At 39.3% G+C, this 19,561-nt stretch overlaps 1 protein-coding gene across 1 annotated transcript in view; it reads right to left on the bottom strand.

Moving 5' to 3' along the window:
• Positions 1-11,913, bottom strand: part of LOC124290486 — a 63,498-nt gene extending 51,585 nt beyond the window's left edge. Inside the window, exon 1 of the mRNA XM_046727197.1 lies at positions 11,741-11,913. Within this exon, the coding sequence (XP_046583153.1) occupies positions 11,741-11,865 (125 nt within the window). The 5' untranslated portion in view covers positions 11,866-11,913. The remainder of the gene's footprint in view (positions 1-11,740) is intronic.
• Positions 11,914-19,561: the final 7,648 nt, after the last annotated feature.

Raw genomic sequence — 19,561 nt, 5'->3', positions numbered from 1 at the left:
GCTTGTCACAGCTATCGGCTGTGTCAGTTACTGTGCGAATGGACTTCTGTTAAATGACTTGTCACAACTATGGGCTCTGTAAGTTACTGTGAGAATGGACTTCTGCTGAATAGCTTGTCACAACTATGGGCTGTGTCAGTTACTGTGTGAATGGACTTCTGTTGAATAACTTGTCACAACTATGGGCTGTGTCAGTTACTGTGCGAATGGACTTCTGTAGAATATCTTGTCACAACTATGGGCTGTGTCAGTTACTGTGCGAATGGACTTCTGTTGAATAGCTTGTCACAACTATCGGCTGTGTCAGTTACTGTGCGAATGGACTTCTGTTGAATAGCTTGTCACAACTATGGGCTGTGTCAGTTACTGTGCAAATGGACTTCTGTTGAATAGCTTGTCACAACTATGGGCTGTGTCAGTTACTGTGCGAATGGACTTCTGTTGAATAGCTTGTCACAACTAGGGGCTATGTCAGTTACTGTGCGAATGGACTTCTGTTGAATAGCTTGTCACAACTATGGGCTGTGTCAGTTACTGTGCGTATGGACTTCTGTTGAATAGTTTGTCACAACAGTAGTAAAATTAAACTAATATATAATTTCAACATATTCTGAAAAAGATGTACGAGTAATGACCAAGCATATTTTGATTTTTAATATGGCTGTCATGGCGGCCATATTGGAATTCATTCGAGCCTCTTGAGCATACATTGTATTGGAAACAAGCATTTGAAGTTTCAGCTTCAGGAGATATTTACGGCTTCCGGCGCTCGACACACAAACAGGCAACGACATTAAGCTCGCGTGAGCCAAAAATAGAATGGAATGAAACTTGGTGTGGTGTAGTTTTGAATGTGGTATGATGAAACAATGATATTCGTGGTTTACCAATGTCTTTTTTATGCGTTTCGACATTGGACTAACTATCCAGGCGATAATTACAGCAAGTTGTCTATAAGTAAATATCATCTGGCATAAGTTGGTCCTTTCCACACAATAAATCATATTCAACATTCATAAAATATACCCAAAGGTAACATAGTAATGACCACTATATGAGAGCGTAGCGGGTTTTATCATCTAATGGGGGGTGTTATCGGTGCAGTAAGGCAATCTGATTAACTTGGTGTCATAATCTGATAACTATGCAAATTACGTCAATCCACGAACTACTTTCTCAAAACTCCATACATGCCGTGCGAATCCTAAAACTTTTAACATTTCATTGATGACGTCGTATAGAGTTTGCGTTGCGTCGACGAGTTTGTAAACAAACATGGCTGCCCCCATTATCAAAATTGGTGATTCTGTAGAATTGATGGCAGAAGTTCTGGAGTCGTTACTGCAGTAATTGACTTTGGAAAACATGAAACGGAGACCTTCGTTCAAGTTGAAGGTACGGATTATGAGGCACGAGTGACAGGCTATCGTCTAAGAAAGGTACCAACCAAGGATTTCGATCTGTCGATCACAACGATGAATCGATTCCTTCAGGTATCAGAAACTGATATTGATGAGGTGATTACCCGCAATGAAAATATAAACACTACCAAGAAAACCCTGCCTGATTTTGTTGTTCTGTTTTGACAGAAAGATCTTATTTTTGAGCATGAGTTATGTTTGCACTGTATTAGCGACTAGTCACAACCATATGCAGCCGTCATGAACGACCTTCACCTTGGTGTACCGCTAAGTATTCTTACACGAATGCTCGACTCTCTTCATCTATACATTCACGTACGATTTGCTTCTTTTTTAGAGTAATGTTAAGAATGACATTATATGATAAAGAGATTATTAACCGAGTGTGTTTCCGTATCATTAATATCATATATTAAGAATAAAAATTGTATTATAAAGGCTCGCATAATACAATTTTTATTCCTAATATATGATATTAATGATACGGAAACACACTCGGTTAATAATCTCTATTTATCGAAACGCCAATTGATTATGTGTACATATATAAGCTGGAATTTCTTCAGTTATTGTGCATGCATCATTCTTTGGGAAAAGCATGTTCGATAACCACTCCGTCAATGATAACAAAGTTATATACGACACAAAGACTATCAAATACAGATCTGTTTTAGGTTTTGGATAATGAATTGGTGGATTTAACCAGATTAATTTACAAACTGTTCACATGTAAACAGGGTGAAAATTGATAGGGTCAAGGGTGGTCCATTCGTCTAGTTCACCGCCGATCGCCTTGCAGTGATGCATTTCTGGGCAGTGCAACGATCCAGTGGGCATGTTTTCGTTGCTCAGATCCCCTTGATTACGCAACACCAAGCTGCCATCATTGATTTCACAAGGGACTGCAAACATCTAAGATCTGCACCTTAGGATATCATCCAATAAAACTGTATTACTGTTTGAAGCTCTCGCTCACCTTTCCAGTTAGTTATAAGCATGAGCACATACAGTATGGCCCATAAAATCAACCAGATTAGACCGAAGCTACATCGTCAAAGTATATATAGTAATATCCAGCAAACCAAATTGACAGATTAGGTAGAGGTGAGATTAAACGAGATTTAACGTTCAAGATGATTGCACCTGTACAGAGACATACAGGCACATGTGTGTAGACGAAGGCATGGGTCATATATAACTCTATGGGATGAAATCGGCGTGGTGATAAACGTTTCTTTCTGTCAACACTGTGTCTGTTGAATGTGAACACAAGGATGAAAAATGTAAAACAGCTTTTCCGAAGTTGGTCAAGCAATATCTGATTGTAGTGTCCCAGTGAACAGTCTTTTAACCTGAAGGTTCCAACCGAACTTGTGTCATCTTCACGACGTGAACAAACTAGCATCAGACCTAAAATTCTCGTACTTCATTCAAACTTGTTTTTATTCTATCTATTTTTAATGTTCTTGGATCTTCCCCGTTTCAAAGTAGACACATCTTTTGATTTCTATCACTGACGACTTTTCTTGCAGAACATAGCAGAAACTACTGCAGAACGTACATTAAACACAGAGTGCTCTCAGGTATAAAGAAAGTCGCTCAATTTTGGAAAGCAAACACAATAATGGAAACAGACAATGATCGGCAATCTTAATTTCCTCTCAGATTATTTCTTGTTTAAACATCAAACAGTGTGTGCTGTACCACTTGCTATGTGCAGTCAGAGGTTGAGAGATCGACAGATAAAAAGTACACATTTCTTTTCGTGCTACACTCACACACACTCCTTACAACATGGCGCTTTCTTAGCCACGCAGAGTAATGATAAAATTGTCGTTCGAAAACACTCACTGCTTGATATGGGCAAAACCGATACACAATAAGACAAATGTAAATGTTGTCAGTCATTTTAAGCCCAATGTTCATCTTAAACCAAATTTTTAAGTGATGTGTTTTGAATCAGCCGCTACCTTTGATGTACATAAATCAAACAGCACTATCATTTCCACCTACAAAACATGTTACTTCACAACATAAGACAGCATAGGGCCTCACACAGATAATTCCAGGTAAATACGACTGCATGTATAGCCTCATTAATCTCCCCTTGAGAAACATACGGACTGGATAATGGTTACGTGGCAATAGTGAACATTGTGCTGAGAATTGCTATTTGTAATGTTTGATTTTGGAGGATCAGGAAATGCCACATCGTAACCCAGCTAGCAATTTCACGTTGTCACAACGTTATGCTTTCGTTGTTACAACGTTATTCTGTGGCTTCCCATTAACGTTGAACATTACAACGTTATTCTGTGGCCTGACGCCGTGATGCGTCATTTTTTACGTCGTACAAGGTTAGAGTTATTTGATGCTAACGTATGTTTCGTTGTCCTCACGTTCTATTTGACGTTAATATTTGAATAGTTTTTCCAGTAGTAATCAGTACATAAGAAACAAAGCAGAAATTCACTTCGATGTTTATTCGTCAATTTGCATGTTGTTTTGGTCGTGTGTCTTATGAAGCTGTAGCCTAATAGTGAAGAAAGAATCTCAAAGTGAAAACTTTTACAGAAAACTATCGTGACACCAAGTTATAAGAAACGTTGTTATAACGTTGTGAGGAGCCCAAAGCATAACGTTTCCTCAACGTAAATTTTCAAAGTTGTTACGTTGTGACATAACGTTATAAAGTGACGTAATACTAACGGTGTGACAACGTTGTGTCATGACATTACCAATCTACATCCTTCCCACAACGTTGCGAAAACGTTGTTGTGTTAGCTGGTGTTAGGTGCGCGTGTTAAGAATACTCAGACAAAATGTAGCTCATTGTCATCGTCTGATATACTCCTGTCCGAGGTCAACGAACTAAAATGTTTTCTCTCAAAGGTATTAAACAAATCGATATATTTGATCATATATTTGTTCTTCATGTCCTTGGAAAATATAGTCAACATTCGCGCCAACCGTTTCTCGTTAATACTCATTCGACATTGTTTTCAGATTTTAAGATAATGTTCATGACGTAAGGGTAGCGTTATATATCAGCTGTAACTAAAGTTAGTATACGTTCAGTTTTTTATTTCAAGTGTGAATTCGGGGTATTCGAATTTTGTCGTGTATTGATTGTGAACAGTTGGTGTCAGTTGGCCATTTTCAGACGCTCCTCTGTTATAAATCGAGTAATGAGTAATAATACTAGGTCTAGTTTCTTTGTAGCATTTTCTGTCAGCTGTTCTGTCAGAGATCCGGTATTGTAAACATGTGCTGGTATGTGCCCTTAAGATCGCAAGCCAATAATGTACCGAAAACCGTATTGTAGGAATTAGCTAGCAAGTGTTGCCGAGGCAGTGAAAGTCCAACCACTCGTTCAAATACATATTTATTTTATCGGAAGTGAGCATACTACCGCGGGGAATAATAAAGGTAATTTGGTGAACATTGGAGAATTACATTTGGTCACATACACACGCACGAATTCCTACGCGACAAAACTATCTGCTCGTTCTATCATGTAGATATTTACATGAAATCGAAATATGTTGCCGTGTGATAGCAAAGGGGTTGGTCCAGTCTATCACAGCCTGGAACACTTACAGGCATACTGAAAGACAATTACAGCGTGTTTCTTCACATTCTTGATGGCCTAATGGGGTTACGGCTTTGAAACGAACGGCTAGGGAAGCTCCCCCGAAGATCCTAAAACTGCAATAATTCGTGACAAGGAAATAAAAGGCAATCGGTAAGATGTGGTCTGGTTTATGGTTTCTGCTATCGGCGCCCATGCAAAGCCTCGTGGATTAACTGTGTGTTACAATTTTCACCCAAGGCTATTAGTGAAGGAAGGCTAACACATCTATTGTCAAAACTGGGACTCAATATGAGTGAGTGAGTTAATATTTAACGTCACATCGGCAATATTTCAGCCATATTGTGACGAGAACAAGTTAATTTATATCAATATTAAAATCAATAAATTTAGAACATAAAAAGCCGTCATCGAAGGACAGTAAAAATACCAGAGTATCACAGATATAAATTTAAAACTAGTACGCTATCATCAAATTTAATCACAATAGACAGTACAAAATACAAACGGGCTATACATCACCAACAACTGAAGGTAGATCACCAGTGAGTGAGTGAGTTAAAATTTTACATCGCATCGGCAATATAACAGCCATATAGCGATGAAAACAAGGTAATCAATTTAAATAGCTGTCGACAAAGGACGGTAAAACAACTAGAATATCACAGATATAAATGTAAAACTAGTAATTAAATCTTAAACATTTTAACTATAGAGGACAACACAATATAAAAATAGGCTATAGATCGCCAACAACTGAAGGTAGATCACCATACCAGGGACGTAGATCACCAGACGAGGGCCCTTGGGGACTTACATGCTCAATATGAGATGTGTCAATTACGATCTATTTTAAATGTTCGCATTCACCAATTAATTCAACATTAAACATTCCAGGGCCCTACTTGTACAGACATGGTTTTGTATGAAAATCAGTGCTTATTTTAAATGAGCAATTATCATCAAAAAATCAACATGGATTCCAATCATTTTGTCTTTTTGTATGAGTCAAAGGATCATACGGGTCAGAAAGACTGACTGGTCACCACGAGAAGTTATATGTACATGCTGAAAATTCAAACACGAGTGTTGAAGGAGCCATTCATTTCTTGCAGTGGTTTCTCTCACATCTTATAGGAGGTTGGTTCGTAACTATACATCGTCTTATTGTTTTACATATTGGTGATAAGTCGTTGTGGTTGGTATTTGCAACAGTGCACTTGTTATGTCTTCAGTCAATATTCTACCACAGACGAAGAATCTCCAGCTGTTGGAAATATGAGCTGTTTTGGCAGTGTTTTGAATTCTTCTCACTGCACATCATTTGCTATAGTTCAAACTGTTTACATTCCGTGCGGGCTATACCCTCGAGTGCAATCAGTCCTTTGTAATTTGTCTGCTATTTATCGGTTTACACACATGTAAAACACAGAACCTTAATCATTTACATCCATTACTGAATTCACCTCTGACTACTTACACTGGGTAAACAAAACATTCTTTCGAAATTGAATTATATTTGTTTAATCATTATGTATCATTGTTAACATATGTAAATAAATAAATCGGAGAATATGAACTAATTGATTTCATATTCAAAAGAGATAATAATAATCTATCTTTAATTTACTGTTCATTTCCTATTCGGTACGAACAAAGAGGATCAAACAAAATGTGTCTTCCATGCCAAATATATCACTAGGAGTCAATAAAAAGTTGAAAACAGGGCAGTTTCTATTTCTAGTAATAACAGTAATAATCATTGTCTGGACAATAAAATATACAGTTAACCACCTTCATTGACAGAGAGATTAGTAATGGTAATCAATGACGTCACAGAGGTGTGCAAATCAAAGGGATCCAATATCTCAAACAAGCGATTTCTGTGGAAAATAGAGATAGTTATAAATAGAGATTACAACACGAATGTCTGTCATTTATCTATCAGCTCGTTGTTAGACAATGGTGCCTGTCAAACAGATACGAGTGCAATAACCGCTTTATTACAAACCTAACTGCACTGATTCAAAGCATATTTAGTCTATTCGAATGATCGCAGTAGCGAATTGATACATAACGCAACGATCATGTGTGATGTCATCCGGCTCACATATCCTACCAAGTGTGACCCTCCACAATAAGATTACATCGTTATATGTGGATTATCAAAGTGATTGTGATAGTGCAAACTAGGTAAGATGGAAAACATCTATAGACACTCTACAGCCAGACACATATAAATTCGGCCGAAGCACATACTTTTGTGTGTGCCGCAGATTAAATTCGTGAAAATACAGCTATTCGCTTCTTTTGGGGGAGAGTATATTAGCACTGAGTAACATCTGACACAATATACATGGGATATATCATGTATGTACGCACAACATGTGTACATAGGTGGCGGGCACATCACTTCATTGTTGCTATTTCTAATATATTCATGACTAAAGTATGAGACCATACAAGTCAGTAACAACGATTAACACATTTCAGTCGATAATTTAGACTGTAAAATGTAAAACGGAAGCACATATGTTTCTACATTTATCTTGAAATGAAGCAACCGTTCTTGCACGTACAATGTTCTGTAATTCATTTCCTCCAAACACAAATAATGTGGCCTTTCCAGAGCATTGCCTTCATACAACCCTATGATACGACAGTAGATTACTAATACTAATAGCTTGGTTGAATAGTGTTCAGAACATTGACTGGTCCATAACATCGCTTTCATTCATTCAGGAAGATCGAAAACATATCATCTTCTAATGGAAAATGACAAAATACTCTGTTTTCTGATGCGTTTCCTCTTATCAGCAGAGCTATTCGACTGTGATAAATATGCCACATGAGTTGTTTTAGGCAACCTATCAACTAAATCATGCAATAAACGTCCGACTATACTTAAGTACAGCTGTAGTTGTACTGCTCTTACGTCCAAATGTGCGTTTATCCTTTAAAGCAAACACTGGACAGAATAGCCCTTTAGTTGATGGTGAAAATCAGATGTCGTCATGACGTCATTCGGTAATACTGCCTTTGATCAAATCTATTCAGTCTACTAGTCTATTACAAACTGTACATACGACAAAAAGACACGCGAATGTCTTCTGAAGCCAAACGGCAGCAGAAGAAATATTATGTGAGATAAAAGTGATTTGGAGATATGGCATGCAAGATACTGTAAATTGAGATATATCCGTCCTAGACATTAGAGCAGTACATGAAAGGATGTAAAGGGCTATGACACAGAGGCTGATCCTGCCCTACACAGTGCAGCAGTATCCGACGGTCGTATAGGAATGCGGCAGCGATGGGACTATTTCCCAGACAGACTGGAAGTATAAGAAGGAACATTTCTTTGTCATAAGGATGTCAATGGTCAACATTACTACACGAAGCCGTGCTGGCAATGGTAGAATGTTATTCAGAAAGTACTTGAGGGAAAATATCACTGCAATATTGACCTGCTAATTAAACCTGTCCAAATGCTTCTTTATTGTAGCAAGTTCCCGGTTCTCAATTAGATGTGGGCTTATTCTGTGACAGCTTATGAAATAGGCTTGTGTTTTGATAGAGCTTTGCCATTATTGGGTGATAAGACACGGCTAATATGGCGAGGAGATGGAACGCGAGCTGTCAACGAACGTGAAATCGAGCATTTTACTTGTCAATTACCTTGTCTGGCAGTCGGGAGTTGGAGATAGAGATAGAGGCTATTAGTGGTCACTGAGTGGTACAATTAATTAGAAACCGAATCTATCATTACAAAATCACCTAAGTCAGGCTTGATGCAGAATTAGTTGTGACTGGCGACAGCGTAAGGCAGCTTGGCTGACGTGGTACTTGTCAACCTCAGGCTATGTTCATCAATTTGGTTGGCAGGACACTTCACAGCTTTGCGAAACGCCCTTTCAAGACATTTAAATGATACCACGAATTCATATCATACAACATTGCCTGAAAGGTGTACAAGATACATTGATGTAAGGTGAACACAACTGTGATCTGGAGGTATTAAACTACAGTTCCATCTGTTAACAAATAATAACTTCTTTAATTATTGGGGAATGTTGACCAATTTCAATATGTTGACATAAAATCTAAACTAGACCCGTACGGCAGTGTGAATGTCATCTGAAACCACACAGTCTCACAACTGATTACTAGAGCACTACAGTAAGATTTAATCAGTCGGAACGATGTTGTAGCTGATCTCATATTAAATTAAAACCGACTTTCAGGGACCCATGACGACCATGCCAAGTGAGTAGTTGGGGTAGTTTGGTGCAGTTAAAAGTCTGACATATATTCTGACATATATTTACGTTACTATCCCATAACATTCACCTTTTTGTATGTGTCCTTGTTTGTTGTTGATGCTGAGCTTTGTAATAGTCCAGCTATATGATGACGGGCTGAAATATTCAAGTGAGGAGGACCAGACAACCCAGTTATCGATACTGTTAGCCACAAACATCGGTACACGATGACATTACATGTCTTCATCCCTTCCGCATATTCTTGACCATATTAGAGGGTCTACATACTACATAGTTGGTGTACGCGTACAACACTTTGTCTAACGTTTTGAATCTATGAACAATATCTGTAAATTAGCAAGTGTCTTTGGTAAAACGGATACAACACTTGGACCAATTAGATAGAGTTTAGCATCGCTCATAGGGTTTAAACCCAGGTTGCTGCCTATCTTTTGCAACTTCCTGGTATCTGATTACATTATTGGAAACACATGTTGACACAAGGGCAAAAGGAATCTATGCTTTGACCAGGGCTCACGGTTACCTTGTTATGACAGAACACAGATTCTGTTTCTTTACCATCATAATGTTTCTTGTACACATGATTTTAAATGGTGTAACTAATTGTTTATTACACAAGTATAATTTTAACATTTGTATACTTTCTGTTGTGTACTAAGCAAAGGGTGTTGTTTTTATCTGCAGTTTTCGGAAGCTAATCATCAGCTACCGTCTTTATTAGTACACAGTGGTACAATGTTCCCACTTAAATAGCGTTGCAAAGCTGCAATATAGAGATACACATTGACTGGCGAGAGTGTTTCAGTCTAATGTGATTCTCACCGCAACCGTTAGAGATATTTACATTAAGATGGTAAATACGGCTGTGTAAGTCGTGGTCTTAAGTTTACCGTCTCATGAAAATTAAGTCCTCTCAGCCTGCTGGAAAGTTTGCATCTTATTAATTTCATAAAACCATAACTGGAATGAGCACTGCAGATTCTTAACACTGCAATGAAATCGTATTACCTATTTTGCTTGGAACATCAAACCCACTACTTCTTGAGTGACTCTTGATCTGTCATACATTGGTATGGTCTGAACCATAAAGAACAACAGGAATGAGAAATCATCTTCCTAAACTGTAAATATAAACAACATTCAAATTTTAAACCTTACGCATAAAAGAATGTACCTTAGGATCTAGTTTGTATTAATCCTTTTCATAGAAACGAGTATATTTTGCTTTCAATTTCGTCTCATACCGATCTGACAATTAGATAGAGTGGCGAAAAAACCACGAGGAAATGTCAACTGTTTCAGGTTGTGAGACGTTTGTCAGTATTAAAAAAGTCACCTTTCCAATCAGCCAGTCAGATAACACAAAGCATATATTCAAAAACTGACTTTCATCTTCAGAGATTGAGTTTCAACAACGTTGGCCAATGAACTCACACAAAGTTAAATTCACTACTTTTCACCTATTATTTTATGCCTTAAAGGATGTATTACACAATTTCATTGAGGGCCTGTAACTTTGTGTTTACGCCAACAGTCATACAACAACCAGCTGTAACTCGAAGCCAAAACGGCGCTATGGGGTAGCCTAGTCGTTAAAGCGTTCGCTCGTCACGCGGAAGACCCTGTTTCGATTCCCCAATGTGAACGATGTGTGAAACCCATTTCTGGTGTCCTCTGCCGTGATATAGTTAGAAGATTGCTAAAAGCGGATTGTTCAAAAGAGAGGTTAATGAGCTTAGTATGCTCAAATTGCTGCACAGATTCAAATTTACCATCATTAGATGAAACAAAGTGTCTTTCAAAATACCCCAGTCAGGTAAAGTGACACAGCGTCCTAATACATTTACAGCAAATACCGGACGACAAAATGGCTGACACGATCAACGTGAGAGGTAAAATTTGTAGTTGTTTCTTTTTCATCCCCTGTGGCAATTACAATTCTTGTATATTACACTCCACTGAAAGACGATTACAATTCTTGTGGATTACACTTCACTGAAAGACGATTACATTTCTTGTGTATTACACTTCGCTGAAAGACGATTACAGTTCTTGTGTATTACACTTCACTGAAAGACGATTACATTTCTTGTGTTCGTGCCTGTGAAGTACACAGGAATGTTGAAGTAGCCCGTCAATGTTTTCATCATTTCAAGAATACGGTCACCCGGAAAACGTGTAATCGCATAAACGTCAGTTTTGATGTCATGTGACCGACCTTCAGTGGAGAAGCCGTATACCGTGTAAAATTCACATAATAAAGCATAAGTCAGTGGAGAAGTAGTATTTTTGTGAGAGAGAGAGAGAGAGAGAGAGAGAGAGAGAGAGAGAGAGAGAGAGAGAGAGAGAGAGAGAGAGAGAGAGAGAGAGAGAGAGAGAGAGAGAGAGAGAGAGAGAGAGAGAGAGATATGAAGGTGTTGGTGTGGTTTGTTTTTTAAACTTACCTGCGGGGGAGAGAGAATGTATCCGTGGCACCGGCAGAGCTTGGTGGGTGCGACATTACTGCTGACAAAGTACACAAAAATATACCTATGAAGCAACAGAGCTGACGTACATCATTCGAGGCCATGTTCCCTGGACAGTTCGTGTGGACGGAGGGAGGTGAGATGCGCCAGCCGGCCGCCACTGCCCTGCGTTCTGTTTAAATATATAGCCAGTTCATCCTTAAGGGATTGGTAGCAATTAGGGTCGATGAAGCCACATTGCGCGAAATCGTCCAGATGGGCGGGGCAGACTTGTTACCTGTATGTGTACATTAGCATACAACACGCACAAACGGAGTGGGGGTGATATTGATTCGGCTTGGGGAAAAATTGGATTCTGATCAATGGAAACTGTTTTATCAGTAATTTACAGTTATCCAATACCGTTATATTACCTGCAGTGTAGGAGTTGCCTTGTTGCATCAGCCACCTACGGTTTTATAACTGGCAAGACATATGTGTAATTAAACCTTACACTGGATTGTTCTGTAATCTTAGAAGGTAGTGTCACTGTATCACCGAAAACATATCATTTCGCCGCGCATATTGTAAATGAAGTGACTCCCCTAAGCCTCGTCTCCTTGATGTTGTACCCGGCTCGTTGCAAACACACACTTGACTGAAACCAGGTGTACTTAATACTTGGTACACCTTTGATGAATACGAGCTGTTCAGAAGCTAACATTGTAGCACTCTGCGTAAACCAACCCATATAATACAAGTTGATAGTGGTGCAGGTTATGTAGATGTAATAGCAACTCTGGCCTCAGCATAGCCTTGTTATGATGTCCGGAAGACGGAACATCCACAGGGCTTGAGAGCATAATACGATGCATATGTACATGCATATATCGTAGTAGCTAACTTAGCATCAATTAGAATTTCCCATGTCAGCTTCATGTCAATTTCAATTCAAGATCTCAATTACGGTGTTTAAGTCCAGTGTTACAAATGATTCTTTATCTCAGACTTTGTCCTCTCTAACACATCTGGCTTGAAAGTCAATATTAAAAGTTTTGAGTTTCTCTATACCGGTTTGAATTTGTACATTTTTTGAAAGTGCATGATTTAGGAACTATTTCTTGAATTGATCATTCGATACATTGCTTTACATTAAAACAATATTTCAAGTAACTGCGTTTAATTATTGACACGGGTAAAACGAGTATGGCCAAATTCACATCGTCGCATTACAACTACATCATGTCTGCATCCAAAGTCGGTATAACCTAAAGTTTGATTTCATGACGTTTGTTAATACCTGCTTGTGTGTTCCACTTTGTTTGTATTAACTGTCGGATATATTCTCTGACATATAGCAGTTAAAATCAGAGTAAGATATCAAAAGTGGAGAGACAGATTTGTCAAGAGCTGCTCCAGCTGCATCATCAGCTATTGTGGTGCCAGCCATGCCGACATCACTCGGTAACCAACAAATTGTCGTATTGATCAGTAGAAAGATCATTATATAACTAAAATTTCAAGAACATTTTTCAGTGCCTGAAGGCATGACAGGGAATCAGAGATGACGATAAATTGTATACTATTTGATTGATGCTGAATGTACTCCAACGCTGCCAGAATAGCCTTTGCTTCAACAGTGAAAATTGAACTATCGTCTGGTATTCTGAAAGATGTTGTTTTAGATCCAATGACAGTAGCAGATGAGCCCTTGTCACCATCCTTGGTCGAATCAGTAAATACAGAACAATGGGAATCATATTTCATTCTCAATTGCTGATATTCCTATTTGTAAACCAATTGATTTGTGCCTGATTATCTAAATTTAGTCAGAGTAATGACTACTTCTGGAATAGGAAAAAGCTCTTTATAGTCCTCGCCGTTGTCAGAATGAAAATTACTTATTTGTTTTCTTGGTCTGCAAATTTCTAAACTTTTAGATATATAATTCGAGGAGGAGGAATGTTCTGCTAATGATTCTCAGAGATTGTTTGCTATATCTGTTTGATGTATCTGTTACCCGCCTTTAGATGATGAACACAAGACCTTTAATGTACCTTTAAGATACATACTAACTATCATATCTTGATGAATGTGAAGTTAGAAAGTGGTCACTAACAAAGGTCATCACGAACTGACCATGCAAATTTATTGAGTAACCTTGAATCTAAAAGGGACAAATAAAGTGAGGAGTATGTGGGATGCAGGGTGTAGGTAGGTGTGTGAATCATGATTTCAAATACATAAATCATTATTGTCAATAAACTCCACAACGACTGTGCCCATTATGTTTGTGTGCGAACACCGCCCCGGAGTGGATCATGTTCATTTAAATCGCCCATGATGATACATCAAGGCGAAACATATAAACAGCTCAATGTAAACGTCATTGTTTCTGGTGCAGGAACATCAACAGCTTGGAGGTAAATGTTGAGTGAAGTGGGACTGTGGATCACTACCGACTCACCATGTTAGACAAACCTCCAATTACCCTATCGCCTAATGGAGTAAAACAATGGTATGAGCTGTAGGTCAAGTTTACCCGGCTGTTCCAAACACGTCGCTTGTAGACAAAATGCTGATGGTTTGAATTCTTGGGCAAATGATTGTAAATCGTTAAGATGTGTCCACTACAATTCCACAGGTTGAGAGTTGATCGTCTCTAAGGTGCCCTGACTGGAGATCTGGCTCGACCATTTGCTTAAGCCGACAAACTGTTATAAAGTTTAATGGGATCATCTGATCGTTTTGATGTTCTACTACCCTGCGGTTTGCGGTAAGATGCAGTCTGTTTTAAATCTTGTGCTTACAGAATGTGCTGTTGGTGACGTAAACCAGATTTTCGATTTGACAAGGGTTGTATCACACAAACAGGTAGACGTCTGTGAAGCTGGAAATGGATCATGAGACTACATAGGTAATTTAGATGGTACGATTGGCTCATGATGGACAGAATGTACCCGTGCCAACAAGAGCAGAACGTTAACGCATGTAGCCGAGAGACAAATACTAGGAATATACGGATAAAATAGACTTGTAGTAAGTGCACCAACGTGAACCCTAAGTCACTACGTTCTGGCACCAACTTCTAGGCAAAAAAACAATTCTCAAGATTGAAAGCAACATGTCATACAATATATTCAGAAACAAACACGTCAACAACATATCCAAAACAAAGTCATTTCTACCGCCCGTCTAAGAGACGTAAATGTCTGAGTGGTGTATTAATATTGGACAAAGGAACGCTAGTCACAGGTGCGCACCGACACAGGTGCGCAACGAACGGAAAACACAGGATTTGCAAAAATAGACTGTTTCCATAGCCGACAGCAAATAGTCTAGTCTTGTCCCAATGATATAGTTTTCTTGACAGACCCTCCGACAGCTCGCCTAGTATTTTTGCAAATCCTTTTCTACCAACCAATACGTTTGTCGCTCGAAACAGTCTGTCTTCGTTCTCTCGAAGTAGGAGTCGTGTTGTCGTAGTACTCTTTCTAGCCCCGCCGTAGATCAAACAGTGCTTGTTTCGCCCATTGGCGATTGGAGGACGATGCGTGTGGAATGGTTGGTGGTTTGGAAGCCGAGAATACCGTATCGACCGGCTATTGCCCCTACTTTGTTTGTATCCATACTGCGGAGAGCATTTTCCACAAGCAGTTGGGATTGTCTTCGTTTTTGGATGTATGCTGTGGCTTCTGCGAAACTGTCTTGCAGAGCTTCGATCTCTTTTTTGTGCATTTTTTTCTGCCTCCATTGCCATTCGATGTGTGGAGTTGTCGGGAGAAATATGTCTGGATCCATGCCAGATGGATGTAGAGCTGTTGGCTTCTTGCTCTCAGCTAGCACTGTCTTGGTGTTCTCGCCTTTGGCATAGCATCGGAGTGGGCCTAGTTCCACTGTATCTCCTTCTACCGATAGGATGTTCACACGGAATATTGGAACCCTTCGAAAACCGAAGTCTCCTATGGCCCAGTCGATGTTTTTGTCCCAGGATTCTGTGTTGGTTGGACGAATGTGTACTCCGGACATGCGGCCTGTTTTCGAATGTGCGTACCACGCGACAAAGATCGTTTGCTGTGGACGGTCGGCTCAGACCAAACAGCGGTCTATCTTTTCTGCGAGACGAAGCCACTGCGTTGCTGCTGGTTGTACTACGAATAGACCGTCGCCTGCTGGCGAAACCCACTCCAACACGTCTTGCAAAACGTTTTCTGCTCTGTTGGTGGACATGTCGGTGCCTTGGCAGGCGTACAGGGACACTTCTATGCGAGTGCAACCTCGTTGTTGTACGTCTGGGTGGAGACAGGTTTTCCGGAGATGCTCGTTTGGACAGTCCACATAGTCGGCAAGATGGCCGACAATTGGTTCTCGGATTTCTCCTGTTTCGAAGTTGCAAACAACTTTGTTGTACAGCTTGGTGCGCATCGTTTTGCCGGACTTTGTTGTCTCTATCCACGTGCAAACATGGTTGCCGACCGAGTGGGTGTTGTCCAGGATGGTGGGTTTTCCGCTTTCGATCGCTTCCACGAGATCGCCTTGCTCGACAAATCCATGTTGGCTACAGAGGAATTGCACGAGCTGTTTGCGGTCTAGGACGCCGGAATAGTCTCGGGTGTAGTCGATGCTGTAGATCCCCAGTCCATTGCCTTGTAGTTTTGTTTCTAGATAGGACAATTTCTCTTGGAGTTGGTCGATCCCGATTTCGGAGACGTCCACTTTGGCCATGAAGACTGCAAAAGGGGTTTCGTCGTTTTGGGCTTTCCATGCTCGTAGCGATTTTTGCTGGGTTTCCCTTTCGATCTTTTGGATCGTGCTGGCAATAGCTCCTGCACTCGTCTTTTGCACCGTGTGGAGAAGTGTCGCATACATTTTGGTGGCTTCGGTATGCTCTTTGTAGGTGGTGCGTAGTATCCAGTGGAGTAGTCCGACAATTTTTTTCGCGTGGCCGTGCTCTCCCGTCGTACACTGGACGTTTCCTTTGTGCTGCACGATGTCTTTACGAGATAGATAGCCAAACACGTAGAGGTCGTCGACAAAGGCTGGAAGACCGCAGAGTGGTTGCATGTGGGTTTCTCCGAGATTTGCGGCGAGATAGTCTACCATCGAGATATCGGACACTAGGTTGTTGTTGTGCGTGTTTTCCAGTAGGAGGTGGTGTGCGATCGATTTGCTGCACCGAATGCCCATTTCTTGGAAAATTGCTGCAATTTGCTTTGCCATAGTTTTTGTTGTCGGAGTGTATCCTGTATATTGTAGCAACTCTATATGTCCAATTGGAAGTTCGAGCAACCTTGGTGTCGGGTCGAAAAAAAGGATTTGTGGTTGCTGAAAAAATGGGTTGCCCCTAGCGAAAATGAGATTCTTATAACAAAAGCTTTATTTGTGAAACAAGGCTTTGCAGAGGCTTTTGTTGGACTTGGTTCCGGACTATCATTGTATCTACTACTAGAGGTATTAGCTTTACTCAGTACTCATCACGAAGAATGAGCTTCAAGAATGCAACTTTACGAAAAGAATGTAGTCCCAAATATCTTTGGGCAGCAAGTAAATGAGGCCCTCATAAAATATTCAGCTGCGGTTAGTTGTCTGTGGTAAACCACATAGTATCCACCTCTTTTCCGGGAACAACATACATAATTTGGGGACTGACTGAATGTATATAAGCGTGAGAATTCAGTTGCATGAAATTAACTTTGATTCCGTTCTAAATCATGTCAGTTTTCGTATCTCACACACATTTCTCGTTCAATAATCCCAAGACTGAATACTTGACAGACAATGGTTGATACAATTAAAATATTTTCACTGCAAAGACACCCGTGATAAGTTCAAATGAAGAAACATGCTTACTTATCTTAAACACAATTGAGGACATCTTTCTTGTTTAAACACTTTCTTGTACACTTCACAAAGGTTATAGAACTGTTACAGCGTCTAATTCAGGACAGCCAAATATTTCTGAAGACCAAAACTATGTAGCCAAGCCATGTGTGACTTAATTGTAATTATTCAATCTGCAATCTTAATCCTTATCACTACCGCAGTGTACATTGTCTTGTCAGCCACCCTGTACCACTCTGTCATTAATTATTGTATAAGACATTTATTGCCTTAATTGGTCATCCCCCTTGTCCATTGCTGCCAACACATCAACTGGTCAATGCAGTGCTATTGTTTCTCTATCTGTCCATTGTTGAGTCGTCGCCTGTCCATTGTTGTCAAAAACTGTATGTATATGCTCACATCTATATTATCAACGAGTCAGGTATTCCGATTGTCTGTGTAGATTAACTGTAATTAACTGTAAATGTTTCTAAAACAAAGATAATAATTTTTGGGAGGGGGCCTGACAAAATACACCATGTGTTCAAGCTACAACAGCAAAATATTGAATCGGTCTCAGAATATGTATATCTTGGTATTTTATTTACTCGCTCTGGTAGATTCTGTAAAGCTCATAAGAGAATTGTCGAACAAGCCTCAAGAGCAATGTATGCAATTTTTAGAAAATTACGTTTGTTAGATATTCCCATTGATTGTCAACTTAAACTGTTCGATAACCTTGTGCAGCCGATTTTGTTATACGGCTCAGAAGTCTGGGGCTTTGAGAAGAGTACTATCTTAGAAAGGGTTCATTTAAAATTTTGTAAATATATATTAAAAGTTAAGCAATCAACACCAGATTATATGATATATGGTGAACTGGGAAGATATCCAACCGATATACTTATAAAGGTTAGAATCATTTCATATTGGTGCAAACTAATCTCATCAACTGGCACATTGTCTAGTATTTTATATCGGATCATGTTTACAATGAAAACGAATGACCCAAACATATATTTACCTCTTATCAATGTTGTTAAAACAATTTTGGAATGTTCTGGCTTAAACTATATATGGATGTCTCAAACCTGTACAAGTAAGATTTGGCTTAAAAGTAACCTTAAGTCTATATTATGTAACCAGTTTTATCAACACTGGAACGAATGTAAATCGAAATCTACTAAAGGCCACTATTATAATATGTTTAAATGTACGCATTTGGCTTACCTATATTAGAACTTGTAACCATAAACTTTCAATAGAAACAGGTAGATGGTATAATATTATTAAAGAAGAAAGATTATGTACACTGTGTAAGAACACAATAGGAGATGAACTTCACTTCATGTTATATTGTCCATGTTTAAGTAATGTAAGAAATTCATTCCTACCAAACTATTATTGTAATTATCCATCATTAGATAAATTTATATCCCTCATGTCTTGTACGCATAAAGCACTATTGTTAAAAATAAGCAACTATGTGAAAACCGGACTACGTATGCTCCCATGAAACAAATCTGTACATTTGTATTTTTCTCTATGTCACTATTGCGTGATCTTCATGAGAATAAACCATTCATTCATTCATTCTGTAGGGACGTCCGCGAGCAGGATAATGCCGCTCGTTGGAAACACCCTGGGGTTGAGCTGGCACTCCGCTCACTTCATTCATGTATACTTGTTTACCATGTACTGTAGAACCAACTAAAGAAGTTTGAACTCAACTATGCCTTCGTCTTCCTCAACGTATTGTACGTATAATTATGAGCTAATTTCCATTGTCGACACATATACCATGCGTTCACAGAACAGTCAGTCTGAGACGAATGGTGTTATTTTAGTGTCATGGTGTCATTTAAACGTTGGGGTCTAACTATATTAAGAACCATAAATCTGAATTTTACACTTCAGCGAGAACAATATAATCCACACGGCATATAAAGAAGCTTCTGTGGCAATCTCCCGTGAAGTCAAATCTTATAGACGGTGATC

The sequence above is a fragment of the Haliotis rubra genome, unplaced genomic scaffold (assembly GCF_003918875.1).
Source record: "Haliotis rubra isolate DU_JTF1 unplaced genomic scaffold, ASM391887v1 Scf467, whole genome shotgun sequence".
Lineage (NCBI taxonomy): Eukaryota > Metazoa > Mollusca > Gastropoda > Lepetellida > Haliotidae > Haliotis > Haliotis rubra.
Note: the sequence above shows the minus strand (reverse complement) of the source record. Positions and strands in the feature narration are given on the sequence as shown.